Source organism: Phacochoerus africanus, chromosome 12, assembly GCF_016906955.1.
Source record: "Phacochoerus africanus isolate WHEZ1 chromosome 12, ROS_Pafr_v1, whole genome shotgun sequence".
Taxonomy (NCBI): Eukaryota; Metazoa; Chordata; class Mammalia; order Artiodactyla; family Suidae; genus Phacochoerus; species Phacochoerus africanus.
This window is the reverse complement of record NC_062555.1, coordinates 3,061,630-3,079,607: the sequence shown is the minus strand read 5'-3', so window position 1 is coordinate 3,079,607 and position 17,978 is coordinate 3,061,630. Positions and strand designations below refer to the sequence as shown.

Below are 17,978 nucleotides of genomic sequence, written 5' to 3'. Positions count from 1 at the left end.
TCTGGGCTCCTCACCTGGTCTGAGATGCTCCAGTTTGTTAACTGCGTTCTGGGTTGCTCTAGAGATCCAGACCAGGCACTCTTCCGGCAACTCCCAGGAAAGGAAACCCATTGCTAATGGAGCTCTACAATTCTAGTAGAATTCCAGATCCATCCGACAAACAGATTTATAATAATTTCATAGAATGTATTCTGAGTATTTTAAATCTTGGCTTGTTCCAAACAAAATTTTAAGAAAGCATCTTGATTTAATATCTCTGGAAATTCATAGTTTATTTGCTCGACACAAGGACTTGGATGTTTTGGATTTTTTCAGATTTTCACTTCTAAATAACTTCCCATTTGTTAAATTACTTGAGCCTTTATACAGACGTTTATCAAATATATGTTTATCCTTTCCTATGCTTTCTCCCTTTTAGAAACATGTGCAAAATCAGATATAGAAATTGTGAATGGATTTTTTTCTGAAAATATATTTACATACCCCTTAAATAAACGAACACAATATAAGTGTAAACCAGGATATATAACAGCAGGTGGTGCAACTTCAGGATTAATCACATGTCTGCAAAGTGGATGGTCAGCTCGACCTGTGTGCATTAGTAAGTAATTGATTATCTTAGTATTCATTACCCTGATGATCACTGTACAGAAGTTTACCTTAAACTTTTTTTTTTTTGCGGGGGCGGGGGGCTGGGGTTGTGGGGCACTGAGGTGTTGATGCAGTCACTTGGCTGAGTTTGAAAACATAGATTACAAAATACTGAGAAAACATATATTATCTTTTGCCTTTTACGACTAATTACTAGTCGGATAGAATATCATTGCACCCTCAGTTCAAGGATTTCTCACTTTAAAACATCCTGTGATTTAAAAACTAATTTAGTTAAGGACGCTTGCCTGTTTTCTGGTGTAAACTCGTTTATTTTTAGCTGAAGGCTTTTGCCACTTGTACCTGTTTTTAGTTTAGGAGATTTTGTTAGAGTCTTTCCTCCTAAAGATAAAATTTATATCTTTAAGTGATGATATGTGTTTGAGGTACATAATTTTCAAAGAATATAATCTCTATGATTTATATGTTGAAACTGTAGAGTAGGTCCTCTTGTGAAAAATCCTCTTAGAAAATCTTCATAAACAGCTAGTTAGTGGGGACAGAGGAACTGCGATGGGGCCAGATGCTGCTGTGCTAAAACGTTTTCCTATGCGCCACACAGATGCTATGATGATTTTCTAAGATCAGTTCGCTGAGCTGATCTTTTTCTTCCCAAACCACAGAGTGATAGTTTTGAAATGATATGTCTAAAATAACTATTTCTATGGTTCTCATTTTCTTTCTTTCTTTTTTTTTTTTTCCTGTCTACCCTTACTATGGGCACAAGACGAGAAAATGATAACAGTGGCCCATATCAAACTCATTTTCTACTAATGTGTGACCAGTTTTCTGTTCCAGCACTCTTTGTATGGAAGAGAAAAGCTCTCTATTATTATTATTATTATTTTTTGGTCTTTTTGCCTTTTCTAGGGCCACTCCTGCGGCATATGGAGGTTCCCAGGCTAGGGGTCAAATCTGAGCTGTAGCCGCTGGCCTACGCCAGAGCCCCAGCAACGCGGAATCCGAGCCGTCTGCGATCTACACCACAGCTCACGGCAACGCCGGATCCGTAACCCACTGAGCAAGGCCAGGGATCGAACCCGCAACCTCATGGTTTCTAGTCGGATTCGTTAACCACTGCACCATGACAGGAACTCCCTCTATTATTTTTTAATAGTGTAGTTTTGCTTTACTTTTAAAAAGTTTTAAGCTATCTGGATACGTGGCATGTTATGAAATTTTACATAAATTATTTAAACTTTATTAACATCACTTTATTATAGTTTTAGCGAAAACTGAGACTATTCTTTAACATTTTACTTTCTTATAACTAATTACAAATGATGGAACTATCTCTGCATACAACCTTGATAAGTATAAAAGAATACACAGCTATTAGAAATATATTTTGGGAGTTCCCATCATGGCGCAGTGGTTAACGAATCCGACTGGGAACCATGAGGTTGCGGGTTCGGTCCCTGCCGTTGCTCAGTGGGTTAACGATCCGGCGTTGCCGTGAGCTGTGGTGTAGGTTGCAGACGTGGCTCGGATCCTGCGTTGCTGTGGCTCTGACGTAGGCCGGTGGCTACAGCTCCAATTCGACCCCTAGCCTGGGAACCTCCATATGCCGCGGAAGCGGCCCAAAGAAATAGCAAAAAGACAAAAAAAAAAAGTATATTTTGGAAAGCAAAATCAGCATATACACTTTAAAAATTAGTGTGTTTTAAAGTAGAGTTTTGTACAATGTTTAAAAGTTTATATCCCTTGTTGAAAATTAGTCTTTTTATTCAATTAATCCCTTTTCCTCTGGCATACATGTCACAACTGCTAGTAAATTTTGCCTATTAATTCAGAAAATGCTATTCTACTTTGCTAAAAATAGTATAATACATCTGTAATAGCCTGTTTTATTACTAGCATGGGATAAATGCAAAAGTAAAATTAATTAGAGGAAAATGTTTGGAAAAGAAATTTTTCGGGAGATTAAGTATGGAGAAAAATGTGTAGAAACATTTTTTTTAGTAACTATTTCAGGACAGTGATCTATCGCTGGTATTCTTAGCTTATTTTTATATTATACTTAATTTATTAGGACATACTAACTGATAAAGCTCCTTCTCCCCTGGCCTGCAACTTAATCAGATTGTCCACTAAATAATTTTAGAAGTCAAATGTTTGATTCCACTACCCCTTAGAGTCCTGCGATGCGCCAGTACCCGAGAATGCCAGAATCAAGAGTGATGGCACGTGGTTTAAGCTCAATGACACAGTGGACTATGAATGCCAGCAGGGGTTTGAGAGCCGAAATGGAGACACCGCAGGATCCATCGTGTGTGGTGAAGACGGATGGTCTGATAAGCCTGCTTGTTACGGTAAGGATTGTTTTTTCAGATGTTCGTTTTTTCAAGGTGAACAAAATTAGCAATAATAGTCAAAATGTTTCATTTTTACCAGATTTGACTGATCTCGAGTGCTTTTTAAGGAACAGTGGTTAAAATCAAGATGCTTCCTTCCGATTTAATGTAAACTGGCAGTAGGGGAAGTTTTGAAGTCCAAAGACGAACTCATTACCCAAATTAGAGTGTCTTACAACCTCTGCAGCTAGTTTGCTCCTGAGTTTCTGCTTTACTGCTCCTACCTGGAGTGTTAACTTCAACAGGTCCTGAGAGGAGCTCTTTATTTTCCGACTTTGACAAGTTCTAAGGACTGTGACATGGACCGCTTTTATGTTTCCAACCAGTGGTCTCTTTTCCAGGGTCAGAAACAGGACTTCCATCTGTGGGAAACTGCGTGATGTCGAGTGTTGCAAGGCAAGGGACCAGTATGTGCCCACGTCTGACAACAGAACAGTTTTGGGGAAAGAGTGAAGCGAAGGGTTCCACTGAAGATGTTATGGCCTGAGGCTGGATAGGAGGCAAAGAAGAGATTATAGAGGTTACTTCAGGGCATGTTAACAGCTGGATTAATTTTATGACTGAGGAAAGGTCTTAAGGAATTTTAAGGAAAGGAGATATCGTTTTATTTGGATTTTTGGAAGTTTTTTTCCTGTATGTGTGCTTGCGGTGGCAAGAGAAGAAATGAGAGTCTATGTAAAGTGATGAAGACTGGGAATAGGATGGGGTGGAGGCTGAAGAGGGCAGAGGATAGATTCAAGGTGTGTTTGGTGGCAGAAGACACAAGCAGTCTTCCTAAGTGTTGGGTGTCAAAAAGAGCAATGGCCAAGGGACTCGCGTGCTCGTTTTCCACTTTTTTGTGAGGAAGCAGGCAAATGGAAATGACTGTGTGAGGCGATACCAGCAGGAGAGAGAACAATTTGAGAAGAACATCACAACTTTTGACTTGGAAATATTATAGTTGGGCTGCCCATGTACCATAAAAGTTGAATATGGTAACTACAGAGTTGAATATATGTGTGTAGCCAGGAGGTACACATGTGAGATTATCATTTTATAAAAGATGACATCAAATTGGAAAAGAATGTAGAATGAAAAGAGAAGAGAGTTCACAACTGAACTGAAGCATTCCAACATCTAGGTGTCATACAGAAAAAGAATAGATGGCAATGGGGATAGAAAAAAGGAAGACTCAGAGAATTTAGGGGGAAACGTCAGAATGAATGTTACCTAGATGTGGACAGAAGAAAATGATTAAAGGAAAAAGAAGTATAGTAGGTCGACTAGTGGCAAATCCTATGGAGTCGGCCCGGATAGGTTCTACATCCAATTCTAAGCATGTATCTGAGGGTAACAACCAAGCCCATTTAAAGCTTTGTTTACTCTTCCTTACGTAAAGTGGATTTGAATTTACAAATGTTCCAATATGTCAAATGATTTTGGTTGTCAGACTAAATTATTCATGGAAAGCTCTTGCCACAGTGCCTGCCATACAATTAATTCAAGGAAATTGTAATCTGCTTACATTACTAGAATAGTTACAGTGGTGAATATTTCAAATTAATTCCAGTTAGAAGACTGTAAAAATGTGAATTTGGCTACATGGAGGCCAACAGTAACTGTAACAGAGTTTTGGGTGGAGAAGACAGGGGAAAACCTACATAGAACTTACTGCAGAAATGATTAGCAAGAAACTTAATACAGCAAGTGGACAATCTCTCAAAAGATTTGATTGTGGCAGAGAAAGGGAGATTCAAAATATTGCTGAGGAATTATGCACTGAGGGAGGATTTTTTTTATATATGGAAGGTATCAGGGTGCACTGAATTCTGATGAGGTTGTGCTGGAGAGGGAAGCAGGCAGAGACTGAACACATGAGGTTCCCTGCAAAGGTAGAGGTAAAGGATCCAGTGCTCCTGAGAAAGTACTGGGCTTTGGTGGCAATGGGTCTACTTCCAACTTTCTCTCAGGAGGAAGGAAGGAAAATGGATGTATAAATCTAATGTTGCCAAGAAGCCGGCAATGATGGCTTCTGTTTTCTTTTGATGTAGGAGACAAAGTCATGTGAGATTGAGTGGTGCATGGAGGAAGGAGGAGAAGGAACACTAGGCAAAGTAAAAAGATTTAAAATAGAGACTTTGGACAGACACACTGAGTAAGTTTATCATAGCAGTGAGACAGGCTTTTTAACAGGGTCGAGGGTCAGGCTGCCAGCAGTTACTAAAATGTGCTAGAGGTAGGCTACAAGAAAATGGGGAAAGATACAAACAGAGGGTCTGCCTTTCAAGAAGAGCTTTCATTCCAGTATGGGGAAAAATAATGAATTAAGCTAAATAATGGACCCCAAAGCTAAAAATATGCTGGCATATTTTTATGTAATTGTTTTCAAGGAAATGAAATAATCCAAACACTAAAAATAGGAGGGGACTGACTGAGGCTCAAGTTTCTATAGGAATGCAGCAATGCAAAGAAAGATTGAAAACCATTCGCACAGAGGAAGGGGTCTGTGCAACACCAAAGAACTTGACATATTTTAAGAATTCAAAGAATGCAGAGTCTGGAGTCTAAAATGATAGGGGAAGAGAGATGTAAGATGATCTTGAACATGTAGTCAACGGATGGATTATAAACAGTTTGGGTTTTATTCTAAGTAAAGGGGAGACTTTGAAGATGATCACAGATATCCTAAGTCATTATATTCATATAAATACACCACTTGGATAAAGTCAACAGCCACGAGCTTTTTGTTGTTGTTGATATTAAGGCAATATATTACACAGTGTGATGATGAAAATATTTTATATATTATAAGCACAAAATATATTACTAAAGATATATCCAAATGAATGAATTGGTATGTACAAGATTGGAATACAATTTTAGAAAGGAATCTCAGTCGTTCTCATCAAGAGTGACCTACCCCGAAAATAAGAAACCATAAACCAAAACAGTAAGTGTAATAGACATACATAAAAAAGAAAAAGCAACGCAAACACAACACCAAAGATAGTTAGCAAATTGCAAGAGAAGACAGCAAAAGAAGGGAAGGAAAAGAATAAAAGACTGAAAGTAACAACTCAAAGCAATTAACAAAATGGCAATAAATACATACTTATCCATAATTACACTAAATGTAAATGGATTAAATGCTCCAACCAAAAGTCACGGACTGGCTGAGTGGATACAAAAACAAGACCCACATATATGCTGTTTACACAAGACTCACTTCATAGCCAAGGATACATACAGACTGAAAGTGAGAGGATGGAGGAAGATATTACATGCAAAGAGACATCGAAGGAAAGCAGGAGTAGCAATACTATATCAGACAAAATAGACTTTAAAATAAGGAAAATCACAAGAGACAAAGGACACTACTTAATAATTAAAGGATCAATCCAAGAAGACTTAACAATTGTAAACATATGTGCACCTAACATAGGAGCACCTCAATATAGAAGACAACTGCTGCCAGCCATAAAAGGAAAAATCAACAGCAACACAATAATAGTGGGGGACTTTAACACCCCACTTACATCAAGAGACAAATCATTCAGACAGAGAATCAACAAGGAGACACCGGCCTTAAACTATACCCTAGACCAGATAGATTTAACTGATATTTATAGAACATTCCATCTCAAAGCAGAAAAATATACATTCTTCTCATGGAACATTCTCCAGGATAGATCATATCTTGAGCCACAGATCAAGCCTCAGTAAATTTTAAAAAGTTGAAATTATCCCATGCATTTTCTCCAAACACAATACTATGAGACTATAAGTCAACTACAAGAAAAAAAAAACAGCAAAAAATACAAACTCCTGGAAGCTAAACAATACGCCACTGAACAACCAATAGATCATTGAAGAAATCAGAGGAAATCAAAAGATGCTTAGAGACAAATGACACCAGAGATACCACAACCCAAAACCTATGGGACACAGCAAAAACAGTTCTGAGAGGAAAGTTTATAGCGATACAGTCTTACCTCAGGAAAGAAGAAAAAGCTCAAATAAACAACCTAACCTCACACCTAAAACAATTAGAGAAGGAAGAAGAAAGCCCAAAATTAGCAGAAGGAAAGAAATCATAAAGATCAGAGCAGAAATAAATGAAATAGACACCAAAAAAAAAAAAAAGAGAAGATCAATGAAAGCAAAAGTAGGTTCTTTGGAAAAATCAACAAAATTGATAAACCTTTAGCCAGACTTATCAAGAAGAAAAGAGAGAGGACTCAAATCAATAAAATTAGGTATGGAAAAAAAAAAGGAGAGATTACAACTGGCTCCACAGAAATAAAAAGGGTCATAAGAGACTACTATAAGCAACTATATGCCAATAAAATGGATAACCTAGAAGAAATAGATGGATTCTTACAAAGATACAACCTACCAAGACTGAAACAGGAAGAAATTGAAAATATGAATAGATTAATCACAAGTACCAAAGTCAAATATGTGAATAAAAACCTTCCAAAAATCAAAAGTCCAGGACCTGATGACCTCACAGGTGAATTCTATCAAACATTCAGAGAAGAGTTAACACCTATGCCTCTGAAACTCTTTCAAAAAATTGCAGAGGAAGGGATACTCCCAAACTCATTCTATGAGGCCACCATCACCCTGATACCAAAACCAGACAAAGATACCACAAAAAAAGAAAACTACAGGCCAATTTCACTGATGAACACCAATGCAAAAATCCTCAACAAAATACTAGCAAGCCTCATCCAGCAATATATTAAAAGGACTGTACATCATGATCCAGTGGGATTTATCCCAGGGATGCAAGGGTTCTTCAATATCCGCAAATCCATCAGTGTGATACACCACATTAACAAACTGAAGAATAAAAACCATATGATCCCCTCAATAGATGCAGAAAAAGCCTTTGACAAAATCCAACACCCATTTCTGATAAAAACCCTTCAGAAAGTGGGCATAGCAGGAACCTACCTCAACATGGATAAAGGCCATATATGACAACCCCACAGCGAACATCATTCTCAATGGTGAAAAGCTGAAGGAATTCTCACTGAGATGAGAAAGAAGACAAGGATGTCCGCTCTCGCCACTGCTATTCAACATAGTTTTGGAAGTCCTAGCCATGGCAGTCAGAGAAGTAAAAGAAATAAAAGGAATCCAAATTGGAAAGGAAGAAGTAAAATAGTGATCTACTATCACTATTTGCAGATGACATGACACTATACCTGGGAAACCTTAAAGACAGCACCAGAAAACTCTTAGAACTCATCCATGAATTTGGTAAAGTCACAGGATACAAAATTAATACACAGAAACCAATTGCATTTCTGTACACTAACAATGAAAGAACAGAAATAGAAATCAGAGAAACTATCCCATTTACAATTGCATCGAAAAGAATAAAATACCAGAGTTCCCATCACGGCGCAGCAGAAATGAATCCAACTAGGAACCATGAGGTTGAGGATTCGATCCCTGGCCTCGCTCAGTGGGTTGAGGATCCAGCGTTGCTGTGAGCTGTGGTGTAGGTCACAGACACGGTTCGGATCCCGTGTTTCTGTAGCTGTGGTGCAGGCTGGCAGCTGCAGCTCCAATTGGACCCCTAGCCTGGGAACCTCCGTGTGCCATGGTGCAGCCCTAAAAAGACAAAAAGTCAAAAGAAAAAAAAATGGAACAGATGATCCTATCTAAAAAAACAGAAGCAGATCATGGCCAAGGAGAACAGACTTGGGATTCCCAGGGGGGAAGGGGACGGATGGGTATTTTGGGTGTTTTTTGGATGCAAACTGTTATATTTGGAATTGGATGGGCAATAGAGCCCTACTGTACAGCACAGGGAAATGCATGTGATTGGGTCACTTTGCTATATATACAGCAGAACTTGAAACATTGTAAATCAACTAACTTTAATAAAAACTTCAAAATTTTTTAAATTCAGGAAAATTTTTTTAAAAAGAGTGACCTACCCAACTAAGCTAAAACTCAGTATTAAAACAATAACAAAAGCAAATTTATTAAATTATTTTGTGGCATTAATTTTTAACAAATTAACTTTTATCTATTTTATGATTATGTATTAATACTTAACTTTTAGATAGTATGTTTTATTTTTACTGTGATTCTAATTTTTCAATTCCATTTTCAATTTCACAAATTAATTAGTAAGATAGATTTCAAATAAGAAAAATGTAATTTTTGATAATATGTAACTCACAAATTTCACCCATTTTTAAGGATAATTTGACACATTCCTAATTTTAATCAGAATAAAAATACATTAATAGTTGCTGTAAATTATATTTATAATGAGTAAATAAGTATAAACTAAATAGATACTCAAGACTCCTAAAATATGCCTATGTTGTCTTGAAAATGTTTGATCATTTTGTTTTATGTTTCAATTTGATCATGCTTCAGTCTGATTTCTTCACTTGAAAAATTAAGCAATTTTTAATGTTTCTGTAAGGGGGACTACTTGTATGTTTTGAGAATACAAAAAAATGTTAACACTACATTTTATAAATGTCTGTAATAAAAATCAGATCTGCTATAAACAAGTTGACTTTACCAATAAATTATCAGGACATGTATATTGCAGTTTAATATGGATGTTTCTCAGAAAGTCCCATGTGAATGTAGAGGCCCCTTTGTATATGCAGTACCCAGAACCTCATTTTTACTGGACACATATAAAATTTACTTTGGCCCCGATTAATTACATACTCACTCAGTTATTTGACCTTTTTATAGAAAGAGAATGTATTACTCCTGGAATAAAAAGCTATTTAGATGCTGAACCCAAACATAACAAATTTAAAGTTGGAGGCGTGTTGAAATTCCACTGCAGAGAAAGACGTGTGATGCTTGGAGCAGATTCAGTTCAATGCTACCACTTTGGATGGTCCCCTAATCTTCCAACATGTAAAGGTAAATATTTATCATACAGTTGCTGGAACAAGAGTTAGAATTTTGGATATCAACCATTTTTTCCCCCTCTCTTAATTTTCTGTCCACTTCCAATGCATCTGTTATCTAATACATTAAGCCAGAGATATACCCAAGAACGTGTGTTAGGTAGTAGTTACTTTAGATTCCTTTATTTTAAAAAATAAGCTCCAGGGAGTTCCCATAGTGGCTCAACAGAAATGTTACTGACTAGTATACATGAGAATGCAAGTTCGATCCCTGGCTTTGCTCAGTGGGTTAAGGATCCGTGTTGCTGTGAGCTGTGGTGTAGGTCACAGACGCGGCTTGGATCTGACATTGCTGTGGCTGTCATTAGGCCATTGGCTACAGCTCCGATTCAACCCCTAGCTGATAAACTCCGTATGCCATGAGGGCACCCCTAAAAAGACAGTCCATCGGTCAATTGATCAATAATATAAATTAAAAAAATAAAAAACAAGAAACTAAGCTCTAGTTGCTCATGAAATGTATACTGGAAGCATCCATAGATACATATGAGGAGCCCGATACAGAGAGGCTTCTTTTGTTAGTTTTCCTTTTGCTCTTAATTCTTCCATGAATATTGGACATTTTATATAACATGGACCTTACCTCAAGTTTCATCAAGTACATCTCAACAATTTTCAAGCTATTTATAGTCATTTCAGTCACGTGTGGATTAACCAAAGTAAACGTTTGTTGATCAAATGCTTGTCTCAAATGATAGTATTTTTTCAAAAAGGTTTGATGCAATGTTTTCATAGAATAAGAATATTGCTATAATTTACACACCCATATTGATTAATTGGTTTGCCTACATATTAAGAGTATCTACATGATTGAACATGTTTTCTGAGCTTACATAGACTTCCAGTATGCTAGCTCAGGATAGGTAATAGAACTATGAAACCTGAGTCTGGTGTAAACACCATTCTTTTTTCACTGTTTAAGAATGCTAAAATAAATTACAGAATATTTAAACTAATTAATGAAAAACTCTGCATTTGTTGGATTTTTAAGTTATAAAGTGAGCAACGTAACCATTATTTACACAGTATTTCTACAGCAGGGCAAGTAAAATCCTGTGCTCCACCCCCTCAACTCCTCAATGGGGAAGTTAAAGAAACACAGAAAGGAGAATATCAACACAGTGAGGTGGTGGAATACGTTTGCAACCCTAGATTTCTGATGAAGGGCTCTCATAAAATTCAATGTGTTGATGGAGAATGGACAACCTTGCCTGTGTGTGTTGGTAATGTATTAAAAAGAGTAATACTTAAAGGTAAAAATCAACACTTTGCGTTTATATTCATATAAACACCTAAAGGATATTTAAAGACGAACACATTATTGTGAAATTTTCACAGAGGAGGAGCGTACCTGTGGAGATATTCCGGACCTCGACCATGGCTATGCCCGGCATTCTGCCCCTCCCTATCACCATGGAGACTCAGTGGAGTTCGATTGCAATGCATCATTTTCACTGATTGGACCCAGGTCAATCACCTGTATTAGTGGAAAGTGGACCGAACTTCCTCAGTGCTTTGGTAAGAAGACACTTCTCAAGTTGATGTTTAATTTTTGCCACCATACGGTTGAAATGTAGAGTTGTTGAAAAAGTCAGATCTTAAATTATGATTCCAAACATTGGTGGTTTACAGTTCAATATGTGTCTAAAGAGGAAAAATATAAACTAGCGATGGAACTTTATGACTCTTTCTGCCCTGATACTCACATTGTTTATTTCTACCAATATAAACTTAAATCTTACTTTAGATATTTACATGATTAAAGTATTTACATGATATTTTCCTAATTACCAGGAAAATATAACTATCTTTGCAGAAATCCAAGTTTTGTTTTTGTAGCACTATTTCTTTCAGGACCTTTAAAAGAAGGAAATATGGTTGAAAAATACCCATTTTATATTTTCCTATAGAAATCTGCCTCTCTCAAAGCTTCTAACAAGGATAGTTTCTCAGTCTGTTTCAAATGCAGCAAAAAGAAGTTAATGTGCTGGAGGGAGGGTGAGCTCACACCCTATCAGTCAGTAGGTAACTTAGAGGAGACAGGTGGGCTTGGACCGGGAACCTGCCCTGACGGATGCACTTCACCGCATTGAGTCACCCTGACCTTTGGGGACCAAGTCTTTGTTGACTGACGAAGAGACTCTCTTCTACCTTCTTTCAGTTTTCCCTTGGAAGGAATTATTTATTTCCTAGAGTTTTCCTGGGCCCTACACTCAAAGAGAGCCCTGGAGGTCCAGTCTTATTTTTTCATCAGATTTCTAGTCATTAATTATTCCAAGCAGGAGGTAGGGCTAAGACTCAGGCTGCATGGGAGCAGGATTTTTTTTCACTGATGTATTTCCTATACATGAAAGACCACCTGACATTCAGTAGGAGTGGGTTAAGTTAATTAATACGTTTTATTGCTTATTAATCCCTACATTTTTACTAAATCCATTCCTGTTCAAGATATTCCCAGTTCTTCAAGATTAAACCTCATCTTTGTCCTCTTCTATCTCCACAAATGACTTCACCTCATTTCATGTGGGGGGAAAAACTCAGGTAACATGCAACATGAAGACGCTCAACTTTTTTTTTCTTTTTCTTTTCTTTTTTTTTTTTTTTTTTTTTTTTTGCTTTTTAGGGCCACATCCGCGGCATGTGGAGATTCCCAGGCTAGGTAGGGGCTGAATCGGAGCTGTAGCTGCTGGCCTACACCACAGCTCACAGCAATGCCAGATCCTTAACCCACTGAGCAAGGCCGGGGTCAAACTTGCGTCCTCAGTCCTCATGGATGCTAGTCCGACTCTCTAACTGCTAAGCCATGACGGGAACTCCAACTTTTTATTCTTACACCAAAACATGTTCTGGTCTCAGAAATTTTCCTTCTTAAGGTTCATCCTCCACCTGCATTCAGTTTAACATAACCCTCAGCCATAGTAGACCTTATTCCAATTCTCTCCTTATTTTGTAACTCAGGCTAGCCTAGCTTTTTATCCTTCTTACTCTTTATTTTCTCCTAGTGAATAAGTTTGTTTTCCTTTCGGAAACCATGGTGACAACCACCGCTGCTCCTTTAACCATACATCTCCCTTCAGTTTCCTTTCCTTGAAGAATACTACCTGTTTTATTTCTCTCAACCCTCTAGGCAAATCCTAAAAATAGGACTCATTCTCAAGCCTCTAGTGTGTTTATGTCATTTTTTTCCAAGAATGCATATGAAATCAGTACTTTTTTTGGCCAGCTACTTAATGTTTCTTTATTTTCTTCATCATGGCTTGACTCATATCACTAACAAATCAGTAACAAATACTGCAAAGACCTATATTGGTATTTTGTCAAATTCAAGAAGGACCTCCACCTGCACTGAGTTTTTGAAATAGGTAGCTATATAAAAACTTTTATAGTTTGTATTTGACTTATACTGGATCCATGAAAACTTGTTATTATGGCATTATAATATTATTGGATTATAAGATGATCTGGTATATAGCATAGCGTCTCAAAAAATCTAAGTACATGTACAGAAAACAGGTGGTAACTTTACCCATTTTCTTATTCCACGTGTCTGTTGTTTTTGGTAGTCGTGCAAAAGATCTGCTTGATTATTAAGATTCTGTACAATACACCTTAGATATATCATTATGTTTCATTGCATTTATTGAAAAAAATGTATTTAAACTAGCAACAATATATTCTATCTCCACAAAAGATTGTTTTTATTTTAATGCTTAAGATTGTGGGTTAAAAATAATACAGGTATTGTGATGATCATTATATAACTACAGATGTGATAAATTCATTTGAGTAATAAAAAAATAAATAATAATAATAATACAGGTATACTCGAGATCAAGAAAAAAATGAATGTGAACATTTGCACAGACAGCAAGTATGGGACCGAATTTAGTTATGTGATGACTATTCACTGTGTAGGTCATCCAAAAATGTTCCAATCCAGAATGCAGAATGTCTTTAGGATGGATATTTTCTCTGAATTTCAAAAACTGAACACAAGACTCAGGCGTCTAGAACGATGCATAATAATTCATTTCATACAATATGGTCAGTAACAGCTTGGTTGGTGGAATTTATAGACATAAATTGTAATTTCATTGTGTTATTGACACCATACCTATTTTTGTAGTAATTGTTTGGTTCTTATAATTAGTCTTTTCAAGGAAATATCTCCATCTTTACAGCAACAGATAAACTCAAGAAGTGTAAAGCCTCAAAAATATTTGCATCTGAGGGAAACCTGTTAGATAAGACCGAATTTGACCATAACACCAACCAAAGTTACAAATGTCGGGGAAAATCAGAAAGCAAATACTCAGTCTGTATAAATGGAGTATGGGATCCCAGAGTAAGCTGCAAAGAAGGTAAACTCTTCTTTTTTTTTCTAACTCGTAAAAGTATTGTCTGTGTCTTTCAAAGATATTTAGCTATTTATCATTACAAATAACTTTTTAGTCTGGAAGGTAATTTAGAAACTAACCAAAACACTGTTTCTAAATGTTAATTATATCATGTGCTTTAGTCAGCTATATAATAAAACACCTAGAAACTTTGTGACTTTAAATTAACATCTGGGGAGTTCCAGCTGTGGCTAAGCAGGTTAAGGACCCAACTAGTATCTATGAGGATGCAGGTTCGATCCCTGGCCTCACTCAGTGGGTTAAGGTTCCAACATTGCAGGGGAGGGAGTGGGATGAACTGGGAATTGAGGGTTAATAGATGCAGACTATTGCCTTCGTGATTAATAAGCAATGAGCTCCTGCTGAATAGCACTGGGAACTATTATCTAGTCACTTACAACGGAGCATGGTGGAGGATAATGTGAGAAAGAGAATGTATGTATATATGTGTGACTGGGTCACCTTGTTGTACAGTAGAAAATTGACAGAACCCTGTAAACCAGCTATAATGGAAAAAATAAAAATCGTTTTTTTAAAAAAAGGCTCCAGCATTGCCACGAGACATGGCTCGGCTCTGGTGTTGCTGTGGCTGTGGTGGAGGCCAGCAGCTGCAGCTCCGATTTGATCCCCAGCCCAGGAATTTCCATATGCCACAGATGTGACCCCAAAAAGAAAAACAAATTAATTAATTAATATCTGGGCAGTAGGTGTGCTCATTACTATGGGAAGGCCATTGCTTCTGACTTCTTATATTACACACAAATGTGTTGATGCCTATGCTTATTACGCATTTGTCCATTTATATTTATGTATCAATGTATATTTATTTGTCCATGTGCATTTATGTATCAGTCTATGTATCTATATATCTTTATGTATCTATCTAGTCACCTATTTATCTAGTCGTTTACAACTATCTTGGAAAGTCTTAGGTCTCATTGACACCACCAATTCCAACTGAATAGGTTAATTTCAGTTTTTCACTTTTTTTTTTCTAAACCTGCAATGTGTGAAAGTTCCTGGGCCGGGGATCAAACCTGCACCACAGCAGCAACCTGAACTGCTGCAGTGACACCACCAGATCCTTATCCTGCCGAGCCACAAGAGAACTCCCTCAGTTTTTCACATTTGATATCTGTAGTTCTCTTCTCTAACTATAGGACACCCTGACTCACTATTCTCAATATTTTTACCAACTTCTACAAGCCTAGAATATACAGAAAGTAGCTTCAAACCAACACAAAAACGAATCAATTATCTAGTGTTCGACATTTTATAATTCCTTAAGGAGACAAATAATATTTATAGGCAGTGAGGTACATGTATTCTTCTACATTTTCTTGTAGAAGCTTTATGGTTTTATATGTATATTTAAGTATATCCATCTTATACTAACTTTTGAGTATTGCATAATATAGAAGTTGATTTTTTTATATATGGATATCCTATTGTTTTAGCAATATGTGTGGAAAAGACTTTGAAATGAAAATCAGTTTACCATGGAAGTGTTAATTTATTTCTGTACTTTGTCTTCTGTTCATTTATCCATTTATCTATCTTTATTCCTGCCAAATTGCCTTTATAACTAGCTTTTTAGTAGACTTAAAGTCTGATATATAGTCTCCAAGTATGTTTCTCCTATTCAGAATTGTTTTAGTTATTCTGGTCTTTTTATAAACATGGAAATTTCAGGGAAAGCTTCTCAATTTTTATGAAATATCTGTTTATATATGGAAAGGGATGGCTTCATAATGGAAAACAAATTAGGGGAGAACTGACATCTTTTCCATACTGAGTATGCATGTCATAAACTTGATGTATCTCCTTAATTACTGACTTCTGCTTCTATTTTTTCGGTAATGCCTTATGTAAAACATGTACCATTCTAAAAAAAATTTAGAATTTACATGTGAGCTTACCTGGTATGTAGTTTGCTTTTTTTTGAAGTTTCCCTTGATGAAGGATTCAATTTCATTATTAGGTAGTGTGCTGTTCACAGTTGCTATTTTCTTTTTTTTTTTTTTGGTCAGTATGTGAAAGTTGTATTTTTCAAGAAATATCTCCATTTTACCTATCTTATGAAATTAATTGCTATGCAATTCGTTCTAACAATTACTTAATATTATCCCATTTTGCTTTTAATTATATAGTATATTTGGTAACATCACTTCTTTCATTCTTGGTGTTGGTAGTTGCTTCCTCTTTTATTTTGATCATTCTTTCCTAGAGTTTTGTTTTTCACTATTATTAATATTTTCATTGTGATGATCATTGTACAACTATAAATGTAATAAATTCATTGAGTAGTAAAAAAAAAGAAAGTAACTTGGAAAAAAAAGAAAAGAGAAAAGAAAAAAAAAATTTTCAAATAACCAATTATAACACCCTTACTTTTCTCCATTTCCTCTTTTCTCTAATCTGTAGCTTTGTTAATATTCACCATTTTTAGCTTTGTTAATTTTCTCTGTTTTCTCTTTTCTATTCATCTTTCTCAATATTCTCTCTTTTGTGGACTTAATTTTCCTACCTTCTAATTACTTGATTTTAATTTTATCTCGTTTCTTAAGATAAAAATTTTAAACACTGATTTCAGCCATCCAACTTAAAAATATAAGCCTGTAAAACACTTTTTGTCCCTTCTAAGTACTGCTTTAGATATCTCAAAAATATATACATTTTATTTTCATTTAATTCTATGTGAAATATTTTCTTTTTTTTGGTCTTAATTTTTTTACTATTATTTTTTAACTGAGAGTTGCAATGTTTATTTCAGGTTTCTCTTGTTTTGTTTGCGGGTTTTTTTGGGTTTAGGGGTTTTTTTTAATTTATTTTACATTTTTATTACTCAAATGAATTTATCACATCTGTAGTTGTATAACAATCATTCACAGGATTTCCATCCCATAACCCAAGCACATCCCCCCAACTCCCAAACTGTCTCCTCCAGAGACCATAAGTTATTCAGTGTCTGTGAGTCAGGATCTGTTCTGCAAAGAAGTTCAGTCTGTCCTTTTTTCAGATTCCACATGTCAGTGAAAGCATTTGATGTTGGTGTCTCATTGTATGGCTGACTTCACTTAGCATGATAATTTCCAGATCCATCCATGTTGCTAAAAACGCTGGTATTTCGTTCCTTTTAATGGCTGAGTAATATTCCATTGTGTGTATGTACCACCTCTTCTGGATCCACTCCTCTGTTGTTTCCATGTCTTGGCTGTTGAAAATTGTGCTGCAACAAACATCAGAGTACATGTGTCTTTGCGAGTCATGGTTTTCTCTGGATAGGTGCCCAGGAGTGTATTTTGAGTTTTCTGAGGAATCTCCATATTGTGTTTTGAGTTTTCTGAGGAATCTCCATATTGCTTTCCACAGTGGTTCCACCAATTTACAATCCCACCAACAGTGTACTAGGGTTCCTTTTTCTGCACACCCTCTCCAACACTTCTTGTTTGTAGACTTTTGGATGATGGCCATTCTGGCTGGTGTAAGGTGGTACCTCATTGTGGTTTTGATTTGCATTTCTCTAATAATGAGTGATGTTGAACATCTCTTCATGTGGTTGTTGGCCATCTGTATGTCTTCTTTGGAGAATTGTCTATTTAGGTCTTCTGCCCATTTTTCGATGGGGTTGTTTG

At 36.3% G+C, this 17,978-nt stretch overlaps 1 protein-coding gene across 5 annotated transcripts in view; it reads left to right on the top strand.

The window, feature by feature from the left end:
* Positions 1–17,978, top strand: part of CFH (complement factor H) — an 81,436-nt gene that overhangs the window by 45,520 nt on the left and 17,938 nt on the right. For 2 of the 5 annotated variants that reach the window (XM_047754610.1, XM_047754606.1), the window contains exons 10-15: positions 419–601; positions 2,787–2,963; positions 9,723–9,899; positions 10,984–11,199; positions 11,285–11,464; positions 14,128–14,307. In XM_047754610.1, the coding sequence (XP_047610566.1) occupies positions 419–601; positions 2,787–2,963; positions 9,723–9,899; positions 10,984–11,199; positions 11,285–11,464; positions 14,128–14,307 (1,113 nt within the window). The remainder of the gene's footprint in view (positions 1–418; positions 602–2,786; positions 2,964–9,722; positions 9,900–10,983; positions 11,200–11,284; positions 11,465–14,127; positions 14,308–17,978) is intronic. The other 3 variants (XM_047754607.1, XM_047754609.1, XM_047754608.1) reach the window with 3 other exon arrangements.